The sequence below is a fragment of the Pipistrellus hanaki genome (assembly GCF_964339955.1).
Source record: "Pipistrellus hanaki genome assembly, chromosome: 14".
Taxonomy (NCBI): Eukaryota; Metazoa; Chordata; class Mammalia; order Chiroptera; family Vespertilionidae; genus Pipistrellus; species Pipistrellus hanaki.
The window spans coordinates 53,697,486-53,718,684 of NC_140516.1; the positions used below are offsets into that span (position 1 = coordinate 53,697,486).

At 68.5% G+C, this 21,199-nt stretch overlaps 1 protein-coding gene across 1 annotated transcript in view; it reads right to left on the reverse strand.

The window, feature by feature from the left end:
* The window catches only part of HTRA1 (HtrA serine peptidase 1), a gene marked incomplete at its 5' end in the record, with an annotated part of 31,075 nt that extends 11,254 nt beyond the window's left edge, over nucleotides 1-19,821 (reverse strand). The window contains 6 exon segments of the mRNA XM_084904401.1: nucleotides 2,648-2,852; nucleotides 3,932-4,031; nucleotides 13,096-13,283; nucleotides 13,285-13,360; nucleotides 13,363-13,514; nucleotides 19,724-19,821. Coding sequence (XP_084760527.1) covers nucleotides 2,648-2,852; nucleotides 3,932-4,031; nucleotides 13,096-13,283; nucleotides 13,285-13,360; nucleotides 13,363-13,514; nucleotides 19,724-19,821 — 819 coding nt within the window.
* Nucleotides 19,822-21,199: the final 1,378 nt, after the last annotated feature.

Consider the following 21,199-nt stretch of genomic DNA (forward strand, 5'->3'; position numbering starts at 1 on the left):
AGCCGGGCGCTGCGCTTAGTCAGCCTCTGAGCGTGCCGCTGGCGGGGCCGCTGAGTCATCGGCTCCGTCCCGGCTCCGGGGGGGGGGGGGGTCCACACACACAGGACCGGAGCCTGTGCCCCAGCCCCCCCAGCTCCCCTCTCCCACCAGCAGGTCTGGGGTGGCCGCTGGCCTGGGGCCGGGGAGGGGAGGAACCCCAGCCTCCACAGCTGCTCCCAGTGTCCCCGCTGCTGGTGGCAGGGACAGCACCCCGGGACCCCCTCGCCCCCCCCCCCCCGTCCAGCCGGGCGCCATCACCCCCAGGCACCCCCAGGGAGCCGGCTGGGACGTGGGCAGGAACGTGGGGGGGCTGGCACCCCTCCACCCATCTGAGCACCCACAGGGGCCGTGCCCTCCCCCCACCCCTCCCTCCGAGCGGCGGGCTCTCCCACGGGCCCTTCCACCGACAGGGGGTCCCGGCGTGAGCGGCAGCCAGTACCTGAGCCGGCAACAGGCAGAGGGGGGCGGAACGGACAGTGAGGTGTGCCTGTCCCCAGAGGGTGCTGGGGGGTGGAGGGAGGGGGGCTAAGCAGAGGGGGAGGTGTTGGGGGTGCGGGGGGCTAAGCAGAGGGAGGGGCACCCCCACCCGGACCTCAGGGCCCTGCGGGAGTGACCACCCGGGAAGAACGGGGTGCAGGGCTGTGCACAGACAGACCCGCCATCGGAGCCTGCCCTCATGGGGTGGGGGGGTGCGGGGGGAGTGGGGTGCCTCCCTCTGTGTCTGCGATCAGCTCAGCTGTCAGAGCACCGTCCCCTCGGCTCTTTTTAAAAAAATTACCGATGTCAGAGAGGAAGGGAGAGGGAGAGAGAGAAACATCCACAATGAGAGAGTCATTGATCGGCTGCTGCCTGCACGCCCCCACTGGCAATGGAGCCTGCAACCCGGGCCTGTGCCCTGACGGGAATCGAACCCTGACCTCCAGGTTCTAGGCCGACACTAACCACAGAGCCATGCTGGCCAGGCTCCCTTCTTATCCTCTTAGCACATCCCAGTATCTCCGCCTGGTCTCCGGCCCAGAGCAGAGGCCTCTGTTCTCTCCCCCTCCCCCCCCTCCCTCCCCCCTCAGCGGTACAGACAGGCTGCCTGGGACGGACGGACGTCTGCACGCAGGGCTGCGGGCGGGCACATGTGGAAACACTTTGCTCCAACGCTGAACTGGTTTGCCCTCCTGCTGCTTCCTGGTACTGAGCCTGCAGCCCCTCCTCCCTCCTGGCCCAGCACCCCCAGCCCAGCCCCCCCAGCCCGCCCCCACCCCCGCTTGACCCCCCAACCCGGCACAGGCCCCCCGCCCCGGCACAGGCCCCCCGCCCCAGCCCGGCCCACCAACCCCGCCCGGCGCCCCCCGCCCGGCCCCCCAGCCCGGCCCCCCAGCCCGGCCCCTCCCAGCCTGGCCCACCCAGGAGAGGGGCTCAGGGCCCCAGGCTGAGGGGACCCTGTGGGGACCCTCCTCTGAAGGGGGGCTTGGAGGGGGGCAGAGAGGGCTGGAGGGGGCGGGGAGCTCCAAGAACAGGAGGAGAAGCTGGCAAACCGGCCCCAGAGAGGCCCGGCAGCGGGGTCTGGGCGAGGGGACAGCCGCTGCAGCAGGAGCCAGGCCCCAGCGCCCCGCCGAGCTGCCTGCTGGCTCTCCGCCCGCCTGGAGGGGCAGATGCCCCTGCAACACCCACTGGCTCCAAATCTGAGCGCCGTCCCGGCGGAGGGAGCAGGGACGTGGCCCCCACGTGTCCCAGCGGGAGCCGCTCGGTGAGGCAGCACCCAGGCCACACCCAGGAGCCACGGCGGTGCCACGGGCTCGGTGGGCTGAGAGTCCGGGTGGGGGCCGCGGTGCGGGGACCGCGAGACTCCCGCCTCTGGGACCCGTTCTAACCGAGGTGCCCCCACCGGGCGCCCTGCCTTCCCGCCGCTGCTTACATCCAGCGGACCCGCCGGCCAGTGCTGAGCACTGACCTAGGAACCAGGCAGTCAGGGTTCGAGTCCCGGTCCGGGCACAGGCACAGGTGGAGGGCTCCACCCCCCGTGTGGGGCGTGCAGGAGGCAGCTGATTGATGATTCTCTCATCATGGCTGTTTCTCTCTCCCTCGCCCTTCCTCTCCGACATCAATAAAAACACATACACATACGCATTTTAAAAACAAACCAAAACCTCTTGGATCGTATCGCCTGCTTCTAACGGAAGCCTCCATGAGACCCCGTCCCCCGTCCCCCGCCCCCCAGGGCCTCACTCAGCATCTCCACACCCGCCCTCGGCCCAGACCGGACGCTCCGCCAGCAATGCGGCTCTGGGGGCGCTCGGGCCTCTGGCCGCCCCGGGCTGACGGGGGCCCCCCCACACTGGGCCTCTGGCCGCCCCGGGCTGACGGGGGCCCCCCCCACACTGGGCCTCTGGCCGCCCCGGGCTGACTGGGGGCCGCCCCCACACTGGGCCTCTGGCCGCCCCGGGCTGATGGGGGCCCCCCCACACTGGGCCTCTGGCCGCCCCGGGCTGACTGGGGGCCGCCCCCACACTGGGCCTCTGGCCGCCCCGGGCTGATGGGGGCCCCCCCCCACTGAGCCTCTGGCCGCCCCGGGCTGACGGGGGCCGCCCCCGGCCGGGGCCGCGGGGAGACTGACCTCGTGGTCCACCTTGATGAGCGCGATGTCGGCCTTCTCGTCCACGTCCTTGATCTTGGCCTCGTAGGTGGCGCCGTCCTTCAGCTCCACCTTCACCCGGTGCTTGTTGGTCACCACGTGGGCGTTGGTGACGATGAGCCCGTCCTCCGACACGATGAAGCCCGAGCCGCTGGCCACCGGCACCTCCCGCTTGGAGAAGGGCAGCCTGGGAGCCGGGACCGGGCGCCTGAGCCGGACGCAGGAGGGCCGAGCGGCCCCGCCGTCCCTGCGCCGCTGGGTCCCGGGCCTCAGGGGCTGCGGCCGGCCGGCGGCTCAGTGGTTAGAGCCTCGGCCGGGCACCAGGACCACAGGTCCGGCTCTGGGACGGGGTGGCCGGCTCCTCCCAGCCCTGGTCGGGTGTGTGTGTGCAGAGGCAACCCTCCGGGCGTCTCTCCCACATCCATGTCTCCACGTCCCTCCTCCCTCCTGCCCTCTTCCCGCCTCTCTAACAACCGGTGAGAAAAGCATCCTCAACGAGGATTAGAAAGAGGGAGGGAGGGGGGGGAGGCGGGACGTGAGGCCAGTGGTCGGCAAACTGCGGCTCCTGAGCCGATGCTCTGTTGACTAATGAGTTTGCCGACCACTGCCTTAGGGAAAACAGTAAAAATTTAATAATGCACTAATGTCTTCAACCTGAAGTCAGAACTTCTGGGTGAGGGCACTGCCTTACGCAGTGGTCGGCAAACTCATTAGTCAACAGAGCAGCAAACCACGGCTCGAGAGCCGCATGTGGCTCGTGAGCCGCAGTTTGCCGACCACTGCGTAGGCCGACTTTTACAGGAAACAAAACAGCCCCGCTCCCCTGCCGGCTGCTCAGTGGGCAGAGCGCCAGGCAGTGGACTGAAGGGTCCGGGTTCGGTTCCGGTCAAGGGCGCGTATCTCGGGGCCGGCTCCTCCCCGGCCGGACCCTGGTCGGGGCGCGTGCCGGAGGGAACTGTGGCCGTGTTTCTCTCACACCGTGTTTCTGTCTTTCCCCTCTCTCCACTCCCTCTGAGAATCCACGGGGGAGGATTAGCCAAACAAAACTGATTCCCCATGGAGCTTCCCGTCCGGAATCTCTCCGAGCCCGAGTCCCTCACTCCCTCCAGAGGGCCGGGGCGGGGGCGGCAGGTCCGGGGTGCAGGGGTGGAGAGGGGGCAGCAGGTCCGGGGTGCAGGGATCAGGGAGGGGGCGGCAGGTCAGGGGTACAGGGCGGGTGCAGGGCGGGGTACAGGGGCAGGGCCAGGGCCGGGGGACGGCTCTCACTTGCGGAACAGCTCGATGTGCACCACGGCGGGCGCGATCTTCTCCACCACGTCAGCGATGAAGTTGTATTTGTGGCGTAGACTGTTGGGGTCGTCCTGCCCTGGGACCGTGCGGAGGGAGACGGTCAGCGCGGGGCTGGGACCCGCTCAGCACCCGCCCCTCCCTCCCCGGCCTCTGGGACCAGCGCCCCCCACAGGCCCCCGGCCTCCGTGCCCGTGAGAGGCCCGCCCAGCCGAGGGCCGGCCACGGTTCTGAGCCCTTCGCTGAGGGGGACTCCCTTTGGGGCCTCGGCTCTGAGCCCCTTTATCTGAGGAGGGACTCCCTTCGGGGCCTCGGCTCCGAGCCCTTCGCTGAGGAGGGTGGGCCCCTTCCCCTGAGCGGAGCTGCTCCTGTGAGCGCGATGTCCAAGGTGCAGAGCCATTCCTGCAGCTCCCGGGCAGGACAAAGCCCCCAGGCTCCTGCGGGCACCCCCTCCAGCCCCCTTCCTCTCCGCGCCCGGAGCCCCCGCCCCTGGTTCCCGCCGGCCCCGGGCTGCAGGCAGGCGTCGCCCAGGTTATGTTCGGAAAGCAGAGGGTCCCAGATGGCGCCCCCGTGGGCACACCGCGCCTTCACGGTGAGAACAGCACCAGGCATCGCACCCGCACTGAGCACTGACCGAGCACACACACACACACACACACACACACACACACACACACGGGCGCCCAGGTCCGGGCTGTGCTGGGGGGGTCTCCCTGAGCCTCCAGCCGGAGAAATCAATCAGGGGACGTTCCTCCGGCACAGGCCCAGCCCGGGCCCGGCTGGAGCAGCCTGTGGAGTCCTCGGCCCCGGCTCCTGGGAGAAGCCGGGCCGGGCTGTCTCCCCCACCAGACCAGCGCCCCGGAGGGCCCGAGCCCCTGCGGATGGAGGGTCACAGACCCTGCGCCGAGGACCGCCAACCGGCTCCTCTGACAACGAGGCGCCAGAGCAGGGAGACCCGGAACTTTCCACACAAACCGGAGGGTGCTCGGCCGGCCCCTCTCCCCCCGGCAGCGGCCCGGGGCGCGGGAGGACGGGGCCTGGGCCCCGGGAACCCCGGTCCATCCTCGGGCGGCCGGCGGCCTCCAGTGCCCCGTCTCTGAAACGGGCCGGCTGCCTCCAGCCTGAGCCCACGGGCTGTCCCAGCTCCAACACCCCAGGAGCGCACCACCCCTCTCCCCTCGGAGAGGATTTCCCATAGGAAACCCTCTGAGATGGGCCCAGCTCCCCGAACTCTGCAGACGGGTCACCAGAGAGCAGCGGCCGTGAGCGCACGGCCCCCGAAAAGCCCAGCAGACAGGCCTCCCTGGGGCAGCTCAGCGGTGAGCGCCAACCTAGGAGCCAGGAGGTCAGGGCTCGATTCCCGTCAGGGCACAGGCCCGGGTTGCAGGCTCCATCGCCAGTGGGGGGCGTGCAGGAGGCAGCCGGTCCATGGTTCCCTCTCATCACTCGTGTTTCTGTCTCTCTCTCTCCCTCTCCCTGCCTCTCTGACATCCATAGAAACCTTCGTAAAGAGAGAAAATGGAGAAAGCAGCCGCGACCTCATGGCATCTCACTGAGGACCCAGGAAACACCGGCTCCCAGACGGGCAGACAGTGGGCCCGGCTCCGAGCGCAGCCGCGGGACAGGACTGCAGGGTCCCAGAGCCGCCGGCTCAGTGCAGGCCCGGCTCCGGCACCTCCTGAGGCCGCCCCTCGAACAGGGGGAGCGGACACACTGTGACCCCCCGCTGACCTCCACGGCTGGCCAACGGCCGCCTCCGGAGGGCCAGCGAGGGAAGAACCCCAGCAGGGACCACAGGCCCGGCGGGCGCTCAGGGTTCTGGAGAGCCGGGCGCAGTGTCCCCGGCCTGTGGGAGCGGAGAGGCCACGGCGCCCGAGCAGCTCTCAGGAGGAGAGACCGGGCGGCGGCGAGCGGCGGCCTCGGACACAGAATCCGAAACGCCAGGACCACGGAGGAGGGAGCCCGGCACCCGAGACCGACTGCCCGCCACCTTAACAGCCCTCGCTGCTGGTGTCACACACACAGGCGACCCGGAGCAGCCGGCACTTCCTGTCGCTTAGAGCGGTGACCTCGGCGGGACTCCGGCCAGCGGGGATGACCGGCTCTCGGTCCGCGTGAGGAGCCTCCTGGAGCCCTCGCCCCGGAACTCAGAGAGAAAACTTCCCACCGTTCCAACAATGTCCTCACGGGAGGAACACACACACACACACACACACACACACATGCACACACACGCGTGTACACACATGCACACACGCGTGCACACACATACATACACACGTGCGCACACACGCACACACACAGAGAATGTTGATACATTTCCACAATTATTGTCTAGGCCGGCGACATGGCTCAGAGGCTGAGCATCGGCCTGTGAACCAGGTCAGGGTTCGATTCCCGGTCAGGGCCCAGGCCCAGGCTTCGGGCTCCATCCCCAGCGGGGGGCGTGCAGGAGGCAGCCGGTCCACGATTCTCTCTCCTCATGGGCGATTCTATTCCTCTCTCTCCCTCTCCCTTCCTCTCTGAAATCCATAGTTTTTTTGTTTTGTTTTTTTAATTAAAAAGTTATTGGCAGAATTAGAATCCCAGCACCTCCAGGAGCAGAGCAGCAGAGGGGGGACCGTGTGTCCGGGTGCCCGGCGGGCGCTCCGCTCCGCATCCGGCCTCCCTTCCAGGTCGCGGCCCGGCCTCGGCCCCCGCGGTGGGGGGGGCGGCCCCCGTGCCCGGCGGAGAGCCAGGCCGGGGCTCCGGCTAGCAGCCAGCCCTCGCTCTCGGCGAGAACAATCGCGCAACCCAATTCCTCGCCGGGTGACGGAGCCGGATCTGGAAACAGGACGCAGTGTGTCCGAGGGAAGAGGGATGAATCCTCCTTTATTCCGCGGAACGGCCTGTTCCCAAAATTCAAATCAGCTGCAGCCGGCGGGCCGTGCCCGGCACCCGTGCCCTGACCCAGTTCACAGAGCCGAGCGCCCGGCGGAGCGAGCGCGGGCCCCGGTCCATCAGGAGCCCCCGTCCCGCAGCGGGGCGGGCCCCGGTCCATCAGGAGTCCCCGTCCCGCAGCGGGGCGGGCCCCGGTCCATCAGGAGCCCCCGGCGGCCCATAGGGGGCGAGCGTGGCCCCGGGACACACAGGGCTGCACCCGTGATGCCGCCCCGCCTGCGGGCCTCGCTCGTGTGATCTGAAACCGGGGGCAGCCTGGCTGGCCGGGCTCGGCTGGGTGGGCAGCGTCCGGTGCACCGTTGGGGAGGACACCATGGGCCCGGGGGCCCTGGAAGGCGCCGGCCTGGTGGTCTTAAGGAGCAGTCCCCCCAGCACAGCCGCACTTCCTGTTCCCACGTCTGCTCACCCAGAGCGGCCGCGTCCCAGACCAGAAACCAGAGGAGGCTGCCCGGGCCACCAGGGGGCGGAGCCAGGGATCAGTGACAGGTGGGGGGCAGGGGACGCCCGGACAGAGGAGGCTAAACCACTGAGAGAAGCCCCCAGAGGAGCCTGAGCGGAGACCACCAGGGCTGGGCCGGCCCTGGGCAGAGTCCCCGCTCAGCGCTCCGTCTGCTCCTCCGCTGGGACCGGGAGACGCGCCCCACCCGTCCAGGAGGGCGATGGCGAGAGCAGGGCGGCCGGCCGGCGGGGCTCCGGGACCTGACATCCTGCCGTTCAGGAAACCTAGGAACCAGGAGGTGAGGGTCCGACTCCCGGTCAGGAGCCCGGGTTGTGGGCTCCATCCCCAACAGGGGCATGCAGAGGTGGCCGATTGGTGTTCCTATCTCTCTATCCCTTTCCCTTCCTCTCTCTTAAAAAAAAAATCAATAAAAATGTACTAAATAAAAAGAAGAACAAGGCAGGCCCAGGACCCAGCCAGCACCGGGCACGCCTCCCAGAAGCACCCAAGGGAGACAGTTCTTCAGCCTCGTTCTGTGGAGGCTGTGCTGGCAGCCTGAGCCCGGAGCGCTGACCCCACAGCCCGCAGCCCGCAGCCCGGAGCCCGGAGCCCTGACCCCACAGCCCGCAGCCTGGAGCCCTGAGCCCGGAACCCTGACCCCACAGCCCGCAGCCTGGAGCCCGGAGCCCACCTGGAGCCCATCCAGAGCCCTGACCCCACAGCCCGCAGCCCGCAACCCGGAGCCCGCAGCCTGCAGCCCGGAGCCCACCCGGAGCCCTGACCCCACAGCCCGCAGCCTGCAGTGCAGAGCCCACCCGGAGCCCTGACCCCACAGCCCGGAGCCCGGAGCCCGGAGCCCTGCCCTCTCCGGCCCCCGGCCAGCAGAGCCTGTGCCAGGGAGAGGCCTGTGGCTGCCGAATGCCGAGCCTCCCTCCTCTGCACCAGCTGGAAGCCTGGACCGGCAGGGCCCTCCTGTCCCCCGGCCCCCCGCGGCGCCTGCCCCTAGGAATGCTGGGTCACGGGGCGAGCTGACAGCGGCCGGATGACCGGCAGCCATCGTCCTGGGGCCACGGACGGGGAGCCCCGGGCAGGTCGCCGAACCCTAGAAGGCTGGCTCAGCACAGGCCCCGGCTCCAGACCGGATTGCACAGCTGGTGACCACAACCCCCGCCCCCCCCCCCCCCCCCCCCCCCGTGCTGCATGAGGCGCTGACTCACCCTCGAGCTTGGAAACCTCGGGCCGGCCGCCGCCGAGCGGCCCAGCATGCGGCGGGGATGTGACCGCCGGGGTGGGGGGCGTGACCTCCGGGGCCGGGGCCGGGCTGCCGGACTCGGAGAAGCCTCTGCACAAAATGTGCTTATGTGACAACTTGTCCAGAAATCGGACTCCGCGAGCATCTGCACGCCCGCGTGCTTCCCTCCCTGGGCGGACGGGCCTCTCGGCGAGGGCTTCCTGCGCGAGGCTGCCAGGCAGCCGCTTCCCACGGCCCGGCTCCCGGCTCCGAGCCTCCCGGACGCCGGGAGGGCGGACGCCCAGGCAGCCCAGACTCAGGTCCTCGTTCAGGACGAGTCACGGCCCTGCCGGCGGGCTCAGCGGCTGAGCCTCAACCCAGGAACCCGAGGTCACGGTTGGATTCCTGGTCAGGGCACAGGCCGGGGTTGTGGGCTCCATCCCCTGTAGGGGGCATGCAGGAGGCAGCCGGTCCGTGATTCTCTCTCATCATTGATGCTTCTATCACCCTCTCCCTTCCTCTCCCTGAAATCAATAAAAACATGTTTTAAATATATTTTTAGCAAACGATTGGAATGGCTGCACATCTCGGTTTCTCTTCCGTTTTCCTTTCCCCCTTTCCAGCGGCAGGCAGGAGACAGGTGAGGGACTGAGGAGGGACCTCACTCCCGGACCCCGGGCGGCAGCCAGGGGGCGGCAGCGAGGCCACGGGTTCGAGGAGCTGGCACATCACCGCTGTGCTCCTCAGGGACCCCGCAGCCACACACGCTGAAGGAAGCCCCAGGCCATGAGCGTTTAATGACAGCCCTGGCTCTACCCGCCGGCCTTCAGAAAGGAAGTGAGCTTTTCACGTAGCCAGCCGGCCTCCGGGAGGGACGGTGACCACAGGCCCTCAGAGACGGCTCCTCCGGCCCCATAGCCCATCCTGCGGGAAGGGCCTCCGAGCGCCTCCGGCCCTGCCCTGGCCTGAGGGGTCGGAGGCGGCCGCCTGGGCAAGTGACAGCCAGGAGGGCCAGAGTCCGCTGGCCGCCGGCCACCACCAGCCCTGCCCAGCCCGATTCCTCCTCCAGACGGAGCCGCCAGACCTCTCCGTCCGCCGAGAGCACCGCTCCCGCCGCCGAGAGCACCGCTCCCGGACAGTCTGATGGCTCGTCCCTGCACGCACTGCGACCAGGTCCCACAGCGCGGCCGGCGGGCTCCGAGCCCGGCCGCGGGCCTGGCCATCGCGTCCGCCCACATGAGCTCACCCGCCACCGCTCCCCGAGGCAGTCACTTTTCAATGTGTTTTTATTGACTTAGAGCATATGTGTCAAACACAAGGCCCGCCAGGCCTTGCAATGTGGCCCACACCGCGCTGTCATCACTGCACTCCGCTGTCAGTTTATGACATTGTCAGTTTATGACTGTTCAGTAAACCATTCGGCCGCGATTTAGGCTGGATTTAGATTTTGGCCCCTTCTCTGATTGAGTTCGACACCCCTACTTAGAGGAAAGGAGAGAGAGCCGTCAATGACGAGAGAATCACGGACCGGCTGCCTCCTGCAGGCCCCCTCCTGGGGACGGAGCCCACAGCCCGGGCCTGTGTCCCGACCGGGAATCCAGCCGTGACCTCCTGGCTCATAGGTGGACGCTCAGCCACGGAGCCACGCCGGCCGCCGGGCAGCGTGCTCCCCTTTGAAGGGTGACACAGTCCACCACCCAGGGACCCCGCACGCCTCCCGAACATGGCCGGCCACCCAGGGACCTCCCGGGCCCGCCCTGCCTCCATCCTCACTCTCCGCTCCCCACGCTCCTCAGGATCCCGGACGGAAACCCTGGGCCCCTCGGGTCCCGGAGGCTCCGTCCTCATCCCCATGCAGCTCCTCCCACTCCAGCCTCTGTCCAGCGGCTCCTCCTCCAGAGGCTCCTTCCCACCCCCTACTCCTCCACCTCCCACACACACACTCACACACACACACACACACACACACCACCACTCACACACACACACACACACACACTCACACACACACACACACACACTCACTCATACACACACACACACACACACTAACTCACACTCTCACACACACACACACACACACCACACACTCACACACACACACACACACACACACTCACACACACACACACACCACACACTCTCTCTCTCACACACACACACACACACACACACTCACACACACACACACACACACACACGCGGCGCGCGCGCGCGCGCACTCCGGCCAGCTCCCCTCAGGGACGGCGATGACCTGCCGTGGCCGGGGAGCGGGATGACACCCGGGCTCCGGGCTCCTGACTCTGGGGGCATCTCTGGGAAGCCGAGGGCCGCATGTTACGTGTTAGCCTAGTGTGTTAGCCTAGCGTGTTAGCCAGCACACGGGTGGAGAGCCGAACCTCCCGTTAGGGAGCGACTAAATTGCTGCGTCTCAGGCACCTGTTTCCTCCTTCCTCCCTCCCTCCCTCCCTTCCTTTCTTCCTTCCTCCCTCCCTCCCTTTCTTCCTTCCTTCCTTCCTTCCTTCCTTCCTTCCTTCCTTCCTTCCTTCCTCCCTTCCTCCCTTCCTTGCTGGCCCATGCACAGTGCCTCCTGAGCCGGGCAGGCGGCGGCCGCACAGGTGCGGGCACACTGCGTGCGGAACTCCCGCACATTCTCAGGGAGATGGAGGGGGACACGCCGCACTCTGCCTCTCCTCCTCCTCCAGCCCCGGGACCTTCCCCAGGAGCCTGCTGCGGCCTCAGGCCGGCCTCCCACCCCGCCCGCCAGCTGTGGCCCGGCCTGAGCAGCTAAAGGATCCACCTCCCGGCCATCAGCCAGGTGCCTGAGGGGCCGGTTCCTCAGAGCGGGCGCAGTGAGACCACAGCCGCCACGGCCACGGCTGCACCGTGTGGACAGAAACAGGCCCTGTGCTCGCTAAGCTGTCACCTCACGCTGACGCTTCAGCAGCTCCGGTCTGCGCCCGGGTGTGCAGCGTCCCCTGCCAGGCACACCCCCGGCCAGGCCTCCGGTGAACGGCTCTGGCTCCGGACAGCCGCACACACTGCGCGGCCGACCTCTCCCCCGGGGCCTGGCCAGCAGCTGGTCCCTCCGGCCACCTCCTCACACGCCCGGCCGTCCGGTCTCTGCACCGCCCTGTGCAGGCTCTGCCGGGGCGGCTGCCGCTCCGGCTGGTGCACAGCCTTCTGGAAACTCCCCGTCCGTCCTGCCCCGCGCCTCCCGCTCCGGCTGAGCGCGGCTGGCGCTCTGCGGACGGCTGTCTGGGCTGGTGGCCTCGGGCAGGGCGTTCAGCCTCAGACCTCGCGCGCCCGGGCACGCAGCTCGTCCCCCTGAGGCTGAGGCCGCCTGCGGGCCAGAGCGACGCCGGCACGGGGACGGGCACAGGGTGGGCACCGCAGGCGTGCGCTCCCTGCAGGCCACCGCTGAGGTGGGCACAGGCCCTGGGGGAAGAGGCCCAGCCTCCTGCAGCCACTGGCAGTGACATTCCCCGAAAACCAGACAGCCCGGGCCCCGCCCCCTCCCTGCTCTGCCCGGCCGCAGCCGGACAGGCCAAGCCCGGGTCCCGGCCGCCCACAAGGCCGCCCTGGCCCAGCTGAACCCGGTTCCCACCGTCTCCTCCGTCCGGAGAGAAGTCTCACTCTGGAAGGCAGAGACAGACAGACGACAGACGACAGACTGCCCTCAGCCCCCGGGAGGCGCGCTGACAGGAGGATGTGTGAGCGGACACTCCTCTCTGCCCCGAACACTTCCTGGCCCGGAGGCCGGAGGCCGGGCAGGAACCCCGTGGGCCGGAGCGCATCTGGGGATCCTGGGCACTGCCTTCCCGATGAAAAGGCACGGAAGCTGCCCCGGCAGGACCGGGACCGTGAACGGGCTCACTGTACGGGGCTGGGGGCGGAGGAGTCCAAGGGAAGAGCCAGACACGAGCCCTCGTGGTCCCAGCACCGGCTTCGTCCCAGGCGGCCCGCACCTCCAGTCCCAGGACCCGGCTGTCGGTGCCCCTTCCTGCCGTCCCTCGGGCCCCCGTGCTGGGTGGCGCTCCCAGAGCACCCAGAAGCCCCTCCAGGGGACCCTGTCCCGGGACCAGGACCAAGTGGCGCTGCCCACTGCGCACAGAACCACAGGCCCGTCTCCCAGCGAGGGATGCCCTTCTCCTCGGGGCGCCCTCTTCTCTGGGTGCCCTCCTCGGGGTGCCCTCCTCGGGGTGCCCTCCTCAGAGTGCCCGGTCAGGGGTGCCCGGTCGGGGGTGCCCGGTCAGGGGGGGGGTGCCCGGTCGGGGGGGGGTGCCCGGTCCGGGGGTGCCTGGTCGGGGGGGGGTGCCCGGTCCGGGGGTGCCCGGTCGGGGGGGGTGCCCGGTCCGGGAGTGCCCGGTCGGGGGGGGTGCCCGGTGGGGGGGTGCCCTCCTCAGAGTGCCCGGTCAGGGGTGCCCGGTCCGGGGGGGGTGCCCGGTCGGGGGTGCCCGGTCGGGGGGGTGCCCGGTGGGGGGGGGTGCCCGGTCCGGGGTGCCCGGTCGGGGGGGTGCCCGGGGGGGGTACCTGGGCCGCAGGCCCCGCGCTGCAGCAGGAGCACGGGCGGGCGCTGCAGGCTCTGGGCGCGGCGGGCGGCGGCGCGCAGCTGGCACTCGGAGGCGTAGGTGACGGCGTCGCTGCCGCACACGGGCTCGGGGCGGGCGCACTCGCACAGCCCGGGCGCCGCGCGCCGCCGCACGGTGGCCGAGGCGGCACCCGCGGGGCACCACGCAGCGCAGCCCCTCGCCGCACGGCGCCCCCTGCGCCCCGCACTCGGCGCCCTCGGCCGCCCGCACACCTCGCAGCAGCCGCAGGCGTCGCGCACCCGGCCGGCCGGGCAGGGCCCGGGCTCGGGGCAGCGGGCGGGCTCGCAGCGCGCGGGGCAGCCGGCGGGCGGCTGGGCCCGGGCGGGCGCCGCGCCGGGGCAGGAGCGAGTGGAGCGGCCTCTGAGCGGGGAGCCGGGACACTGGATGGGCCGGGCGGGCAGGGTGCCCGGGAGGGCGGGACGGAGGGGCCGGCCGGGGCGGGGGCTGGATGGACGCCCGAGGGGGGGGCGGGCGGGGCTGCTTCCTGGTCCTCGGTCCGCTCACGCTCCTGCAGGGTCCCCTTCGCGGCTCTGAAACCAGGAGACCCTGCGGAGGGCCCTGCGGAGGGCGCCCGGAGCCCGGGAAGTCCCTGCAGCGGCCCTGCTGCCGGAGGGGCGGGGGTGGCGGCCGGGGCTGAGGGGGCGGGGCCGGGGCCGCGGAGCCTGGCCCTCCGTTAGCGGATCGGCCTGGAGGGAGCGGGGAGCGGTTGGAGCCCAGTCCTCCGGTCCCTCCCGGAGCAGAGCCGTCAGGAAGGAGCGGGCGGAGCCAGTAGGGCTGGGGCGGGGGTGGAGGGGGTGACAGGAGGTGAAGGGGGTGGGCAGAGGGCTGGGCTGTGGATCCTCACCCTCGGGGGTGATTTGTAAACGTTGTTGTTGTTAATAAAACGGCTCGTCTTCGGGGACAGACTGAGTCAGGAGGGCTGAGGTGACCCTGGAGGAGGCCCCGAACGAACTGGGCGGCTCAGGCCGGGCCCGGCCCCACGGCAGGTGGACTAAGCCCCACGGGGCCCCGTGAAGCACACGGAGGAGCCTAAACCGGTTTGGCTCAGTGGATAGAGCATCGGCCTGCGGACAGAAGAGTCCCGGGTTCGATTCCGGTCAAGGGCATGTACTTTGGTTGCGGGTGTGCAGGAGGCAGCTGATCGATGTTTCTGTCTCATCATAGATGTTTCTTACTTTCTATCCCTCTCCCTTCCTCTGTGTAAAATATCAATAAAATATATTTAAAACAAAACAAAACAAAAGCACGGAGATCAGAGGAACCTGGCGCCTGCCCTGACACTCCGCAGCCAGAAGCAGTGCTGCTGGTTTCCATCGATCTGTATGGATGTCAGAGAGGAAGGGAGAGGGGGAGAGAAGCATCGATGATGAGAATCGTGCACTGGCTGCCTCCTGCACGCCCCCCATTGGGGACGGAGCCCACAACCTGGGCCTGGGCCCTGACCGGGAATGAACTGGGACCTCCTGGTTCATAGGTCAGCGCTCACCACTGAGCCACGCAGCCGGCTGCACCCTGTTTCTGTGAAGCAGGCTGAGGTGAGGCCTCACGGGGCAGGTGCTGCTGAGCCGCTGGCCTGGGGGCCCCTCTGGGTGACAGGACTCAGTCAGCGTGTCCCCCGTTCCCGTTCCTTCTCTGCTCTCACTGGGGGGTCCTGGGGGTGAGGCCAGGCTCGGGCGCTCCTGCAGAGACAGACCCCAGGGCAAGTCTGGGGCGGGGGTGGGAGCTGGGGCCAGAGGGTGGGACAGAGAGACCCCTGCTGCCTGGGCTGAGCACGGAGGGACCCGGGGTCGTCCGGAGGGGACGTGGCCAGACCCTGCGGTCCCTCCTGGCCACGGCCGGTCGGGTGGGGAAGGTGCTGTGCTGGGGCAGAGGCTGGACGCAGGGACGCAGGTGCTGCGCCGGCTCAGGCCGGGGGAGCCATTGCTTATGTCCCACTAAGGTGCCGGGGCTGGGACCCCCAGAACTCGGCTCCCAAAGCCGATGACCGAAGGGGGGCATTCTCCCCGTCACTGTCCCCCCCGGTCACTGTCCCCCCCCCGGTCACTGCCCCCCGGTCACGCCCCCCCGGTCACTGCCCCCCCCGGTCACTGTCCCCCCGGTCACTGTCCCCCCCGGTCACTGCCCCCCCCGGTCACTGCCCCCCCCGGTCACTGTCCCCCCGGTCACTGCCCCCCCGGTCACTGTCCCCCCCGGTCACTGTCCCCCTGGTCACTGCCCCCCCCGGTCACTGTCCCCCCGGTCACTGTCCCCCCGGTCACTGTCCCCCCGGTCACTGTCCCCCTGGTCACTGCCCCCGGTCACTGTCCCCCCGGTCACTGTCCCCCCCGGTCACTGCCCCCCCGGTCACTGTCCCCCCCGGTCACTGCCCCCCGGTCACTGCCCCCCCGGTCACTGTCCCCCCCCGGTCACTGTCCCCCCCGGTCACTGCCCCCCCGGTCACTGTCCCCCCGGTCACTGTCCCCCCCGGTCACTGTCCCCCCCCGGTCACTGTCCCCCTGGTCACTGCCCCCCGGTCACTGTCCCCCCGGTCACTGTCCCCCCGGTCACTGCCCCCGGTCACTGTCCCCCCCGGTCACTGTCCCCCCGGTCACTGCCCCCCCCGGTCACTGTCCCCCCGGTCACTGTCCCCCCGGTCACTGTCCCCCGGTCACTGCCCCCCCGGTCACTGTCCCCCCGGTCACTGTCCCCCCCGGTCACTGCCCCCCCCCGGTCACTGCCCCCCCCGGTCACTGTCCCCCGGTCACTGTCCCCCGGTCACTGTCCCCCCGGTCACTGTCCCCCCCGGTCACTGTCCCCCCGGTCACTGTCCCCCCGGTCACTGTCCCCCCGGTCACTGCCCCCCCGGTCACTGCCCCCCCGGTCACTGTCCCCCCCGGTCACTGCCCCCCCGGTCACTGCCCCCCGGTCACTGTCCCCCCGGTCACTGTCCCCCCCGGTCACTGCCCCCCCCGGTCACTGTCCCCCGGTCACTGTCCCCCCGGTCACTGTCCCCCCCGGTCACTGTCCCCCCGGTCACTGTCCCCCCGGTCACTGCCCCCCCGGTCACTGTCCCCCCCGGTCACTGCCCCCCCGGTCACTGCCCCCCCGGTCACTGTCCCCCCCGGTCACTGTCCCCCCCGGTCACTGCCCCCCCGGTCACTGTCCCCCCGGTCACTGTCCCCCCGGTCACTGTCCCCCCCCCGGTCACTGTCCCCCCCGGTCACTGTCCCCCCGGTCACTGTCCCCCCCGGTCACTGCCCCCCCCGGTCACTGCCCCCCCCGGTCACTGTCCCCCGGTCACTGTCCCCCCGGTCACTGTCCCCCGGTCACTGCCCCCCCCGGTCACTGCCCCCCCCGGTCACTGCCCCCCCCGGTCACTGTCCCCCCGGTCACTGCCCCCCCCGGTCACTGCCCCCCCGGTCACTGTCCCCCCGGTCACTGTCCCCCCGGTCACTGCCCCCCCGGTCACTGCCCCCCCGGTCACTGTCCCCCCCGGTCACTGCCCCCCCGGTCACTGTCCCCCCGGTCACTGCCCCCCACAGGAAGAGGGGGCCGCGGTCCCCGCGGCCCGAGCCTCGCCCTGAGCGGTGAACCGCGGACGCCCGGGCGCCGGGCGGAACCTGATTCAGTGCCGTGGATGCCGGGACCGGGCCGGGTCAGCGCCGGCTCCGATCGGTCGCCTCGCCGCGGCTGCGGGGGGCGGGCGGGCGCTGTTGTTGTCTAAGGAAGATGCCGGAGTTCAGAGGTGCACGTCCGTCACGTCTCGTTTTGTTCCGGTTGTTTCCGTGGCGGAGAGGGCGTGGGCAGGTGTGGCTGAGACGTGGGGACACGGGGTCACGGGTCAATGAGGGTTTAGACGTAAAATGATTTCAAAGTTAAAAACAAACAACTGTTTAAAAGGAAAAATGAGGCCTGGCCAGTGTGACTCATTGGTCGAGCACTGTCCTTGCACCGAAATGTCGCCGATTCCCGGCTGGGGTGTGTGTGAGGCCACTGACCATTGTTCCTCTCTCCCTCTCTCCCTCACTCCCTCTCCCTCTTTTCCTCACTCCCTCTCTCCCTCTCTCCTTCAATCCCTCACTCACTCTCTCCCTCTCTCCCTCACTCCCTCTCTCCTTCAATCCCTCTCTCTCTCCCTCTCTCCCTCTCTCCCTCACTCCCTCTCTCCCTCACTCCCTCACTCTTTCTCTCTAAAAAAGAAAATCAATTTTAAAATCTTTAATGATTATAGTATTTTTTAAAGGAAAAAATACCCTATCAATGAGTCAAACACAGAGAAGCTGGAAAGGCCCCCTGGGCCATGTGACCCCTCAGGGAGAGGGCCGGGCTGGACCATGTGACCTGGACCACATGACTCTCAGGGAGAAGGCCCGGCTGGGTCACGTGATCCGTCACCAACAAAGCAGGACCACAACCAGACACCACTTCACCCCAGGTCTCTGGCCAGAAGCGCAGACCAGGGGACGGGCAGAGATGCCAGGACGGGGAGAGGGGACGTGGTGTGGCCACTTCGGACAACGGTCTGGCCAGTCCTCAAACGAACAGCCACCAGGGCACCCAGCAGGCCACGCTCCGCACGAGAGCACTCAGAACCTGTCAGAGGCTCAAAGCGGCGTTGCCCCAAAGCGGGAAGGCCCCAGGCCGGTGGCCGTGCCGTCTCTGCAGCGGCTGCTCCTCAGCCGGGAAGAGGGACGCACCCAGTGCCCAGCGTGGCGGCCTTGGACACCTCACCTCAGAGAGAGAAGCCGGGCACAAAGGCACAGTTCCTGACTTCATTCACACAAAATGTCCGGAACTGGGGATTTACACACACACATACACACACACACACACACACACACAGAGGGAGGCGGGGGGGCTGGGGTGAGGGCAGAGGCACCGCACAGGGAGGAGTCTTTTTAAGGTGTGAAATGTTTTAAAATTGATGTGGTGATGGCTGCACGTATTTTAGGCACACTAAAGACCTTCCCATGCGTACACTTCCGCGGTGAATTGCACAGTATTTGAATTCCATCTCAGTTTAAAAAACAACACAAACCCCAGGGGGGCAGCTGACACCTGGCGCCAGGATCTCGGGGCCCCAGGCCCGGAGCCGCGGGCTGAGCCACAGGAGGCCGGGACCGTGGTGGCGTCATGTGGCTCCGTGTTTACACGCCTGTAGTTCCCGGGCCAGGGCGGCTCCTGAGACACCAGCCCTTCACCCAGCCAGTCTGCTCCTCGCAGCCCAGGGGCTGGGCGTGGCCAAGCCCGGAGCAGCTGCCGCTGTGCCACCCCCGCAGCCCCGGGCACCGGCCGCCTACGGTCCAGTTAGAGGCTCTGCGGCAGCGAGCACAGCTCTGAGGCCAACCCATGTTTATCTGGATTTTTATTTCCTTTCTTCCTGAAATGGGTTCCATTTTTTAAAACATATTTTTATTGGTTTCAGAGAGGAAGGAAGAGGAGAGAGAGTCAGAAACATCCACGATGAGAGAGAATCATGGATCGGCTGCCTCCTACACACCCACTACTGGGGATCGAGCTTGCAGCCCCGGACATGTGACACTGACCGGAATCAAACCTGGGACCCTTCCGTCTGCAGGCCAACACTCTATCCACTGAGCCCACACCAGCTAGGGCTCAGTTCCATTTTTTATGGGACCTCCAGCTTTCAGCACTCCAGCCGGGCCTTCTCCCTGAGGGGTCAGGGCCGGGCCACCTTCTCCCGGAGGGCAGGGTTAGGGTGTGGTCTCTGCCTCGGGGGAGGGCTTGGTGCTAGGCCTGGGAGGGCCAGCCAGCGGCCCGAGGGGGTCCTGTGGGCAGGTCAGGTGGGTGGGGCTGGCTTTGTGTTGTGCTGGGCCTGGGGCTAACCCCCCAGGCGCCTGGGTGTTGTCTGTTTTAAACGGTCTCTGTGACCCAGGCCCCCCGGCTTCCGCCCAGGTGACTGGGTGCTGACTGGAACCCAGGCCCTGAGGCCGGACCCTACGTGCAGGGGAGAGGGAGGCAGAGCCAGGGGGCCGGGTGGGGCCGGCTGAGTCACAGAGGGGAGCGAAGGTCACGGTCAGGCGTGAGGAGCACTGCAGACTGGCTGGTCCGCCGGCGCCTGAGGCCGGCTGGGGATTGGATGCGGCCCCTCTCCCGCTGGGAGGCCCCGGCCCAGCCCCGCGATGGGTCTGCGGCAGCAGCTACAGCCAGTCCCACCCGCAGCCCACAGACAAGACCCACCCACCACGTGGTGGTGTCCGCACAAACCCCAGAACCCGGGGAACTGGGCTGGAGCGGGTTCGAGTGAGCCCCGCCCCGGCCTGTCACCCCGAGCAGAGGGGAGCCAGGACCAGGTCCCTGCCCTGAGGCCGGGAAGGGGGCCAGGGAGGGGGCGGGGGAGGGGGCGGGGAGGAGGATGGGGAGGAGGGGGAGGAGGCCGAGGAGGAGGGGAGGAGGCTGGGGAGGGGGCCAGGGAGGAGGGGAGGAGGCCGCGGAGGAGGCCGGGGAGGAGGGGAGGAGGCTGGGGAGGAGGCCGGGGAAGAGACAGGGAGGAGGCTGCTGTGGGAAAACTGTCTCAGGACTGGAGGGCCAAGGGCCACGTGCTCCCTGACTCGCTTCGGGCGGCCTACGTGAGGCCCGGCAGACAGAGACCTGACGGGGCCGCGAAGGCGGTCTGAGTGCTCCTCTCCCCGAAGAGCCGTCTGCGGGAGCCACGCTGCCGGCCCATCGGCACCCACCTCAGCCTCGTCCGGCATTTTACCTTCGTACCAGCCTCAGAGGTCCCGCTCGGCTTCCTCCCGCCCCCTCGTCCATCACCGGGGGCCCCTCCTCAGGGTGAGAGGTTAAAGGGGAAACCCGCCAGCTTCGGAGCCGTCTCCTTCGCTGGGATCGCTCCCCACAGCTGTCCGCCCCCGTACTCTCACCGTCTGACTGTCCCTCCCTCACCGATCCCCTCCGCTCCCACCCCGAGGTTTCTAACGTGAAACGCTGCCTCCCCCGGGGTTATCCCGGCCCCTGGGGTCCTGCCTCCCAGCCTGGTCCGCAGTTTGGCCCAAAGGCACTCCCAGAAAGCGTGCAGGTTCCAATGGTTTGTGCTGCAGCCCGTCACGTGAACACGGGCGTGCCTGCGCCCGGAGCCGTCACGTGAGCCCGGGCGGCCGTGGCCGTGGAGGGGAAGAATTCCAGTTCCTTTCCAGCTTCCTTCCGGGAGGCCGGAGACTCCACACACAGGAACATGCAGAACAATAGCAAGCACCAGGCAGCCATTTAAAAATAACACAACCTAACCCCCGGCCTTTCTCCCAGAAACGGGGCGACAGCTAAGCATTAGACATAAATGGGCCCGGCCCGCCCCATGTCTGCACCCATTTCTGCACCCTCCTTCCACTCTCTCTTCCCAGCCGGTGGCTCACCCCGTCCCTGCCCAACACCGCTGCACCCCCTCCCCACCCCACCCCCCGCCTGCCCCCTCCGCTCCTGCCGGCAGAGGGCCCCACAAGGCCCGAGGCCACGCCCTCTGCTGGTGCGGGGAGCCCCCCAGCCCTCGCCTCTGAGGACGTGGTTCCCGAGCCTCTCCCCCCACCACATCCCCAGTCCCGGGCGGGTTGGTCATCCCCTCACCCAATGCCCCACCTCCCGCCTTCAGAGACCTGGCCCCTCTCTGCTACCACTGCTGCTGACCCCTCGGAGCGGCTGTGGCCCGCCAGCGTGGCTCAGTGGTGAGCGTCCACCTAGGAACCAGGTCACGGTTTGATTCCGGGTGGCAGGCTCGATCCCCAGTAGGGGGTGTGCAGGAAGCAGCCGATCCAGGATGCTCTCTCATCATTGATGTTTCTCTCTCTCTCTCCCTCTCCCTTCCTCTTTGAAATCAATAAGAAATATGTATGTTTTAGAGACAGCTGTTTGCCTGCACCAGTCCACCCCACCTGCTCCTACGAAGGTCACCAATGGCCTCCTCATCCCCAAACCCCACGGCCGCCTCTCCGTCGGCCGTTCTGGATGGAGGAACTGCAGGTGAGGCATCCGATCACCCTCCTCCTCCCCTCTTCACGTGGCTCCACACCCCCACCCTCTCCCCACCCTGCGAACCGGGGCGAGTGCCACAG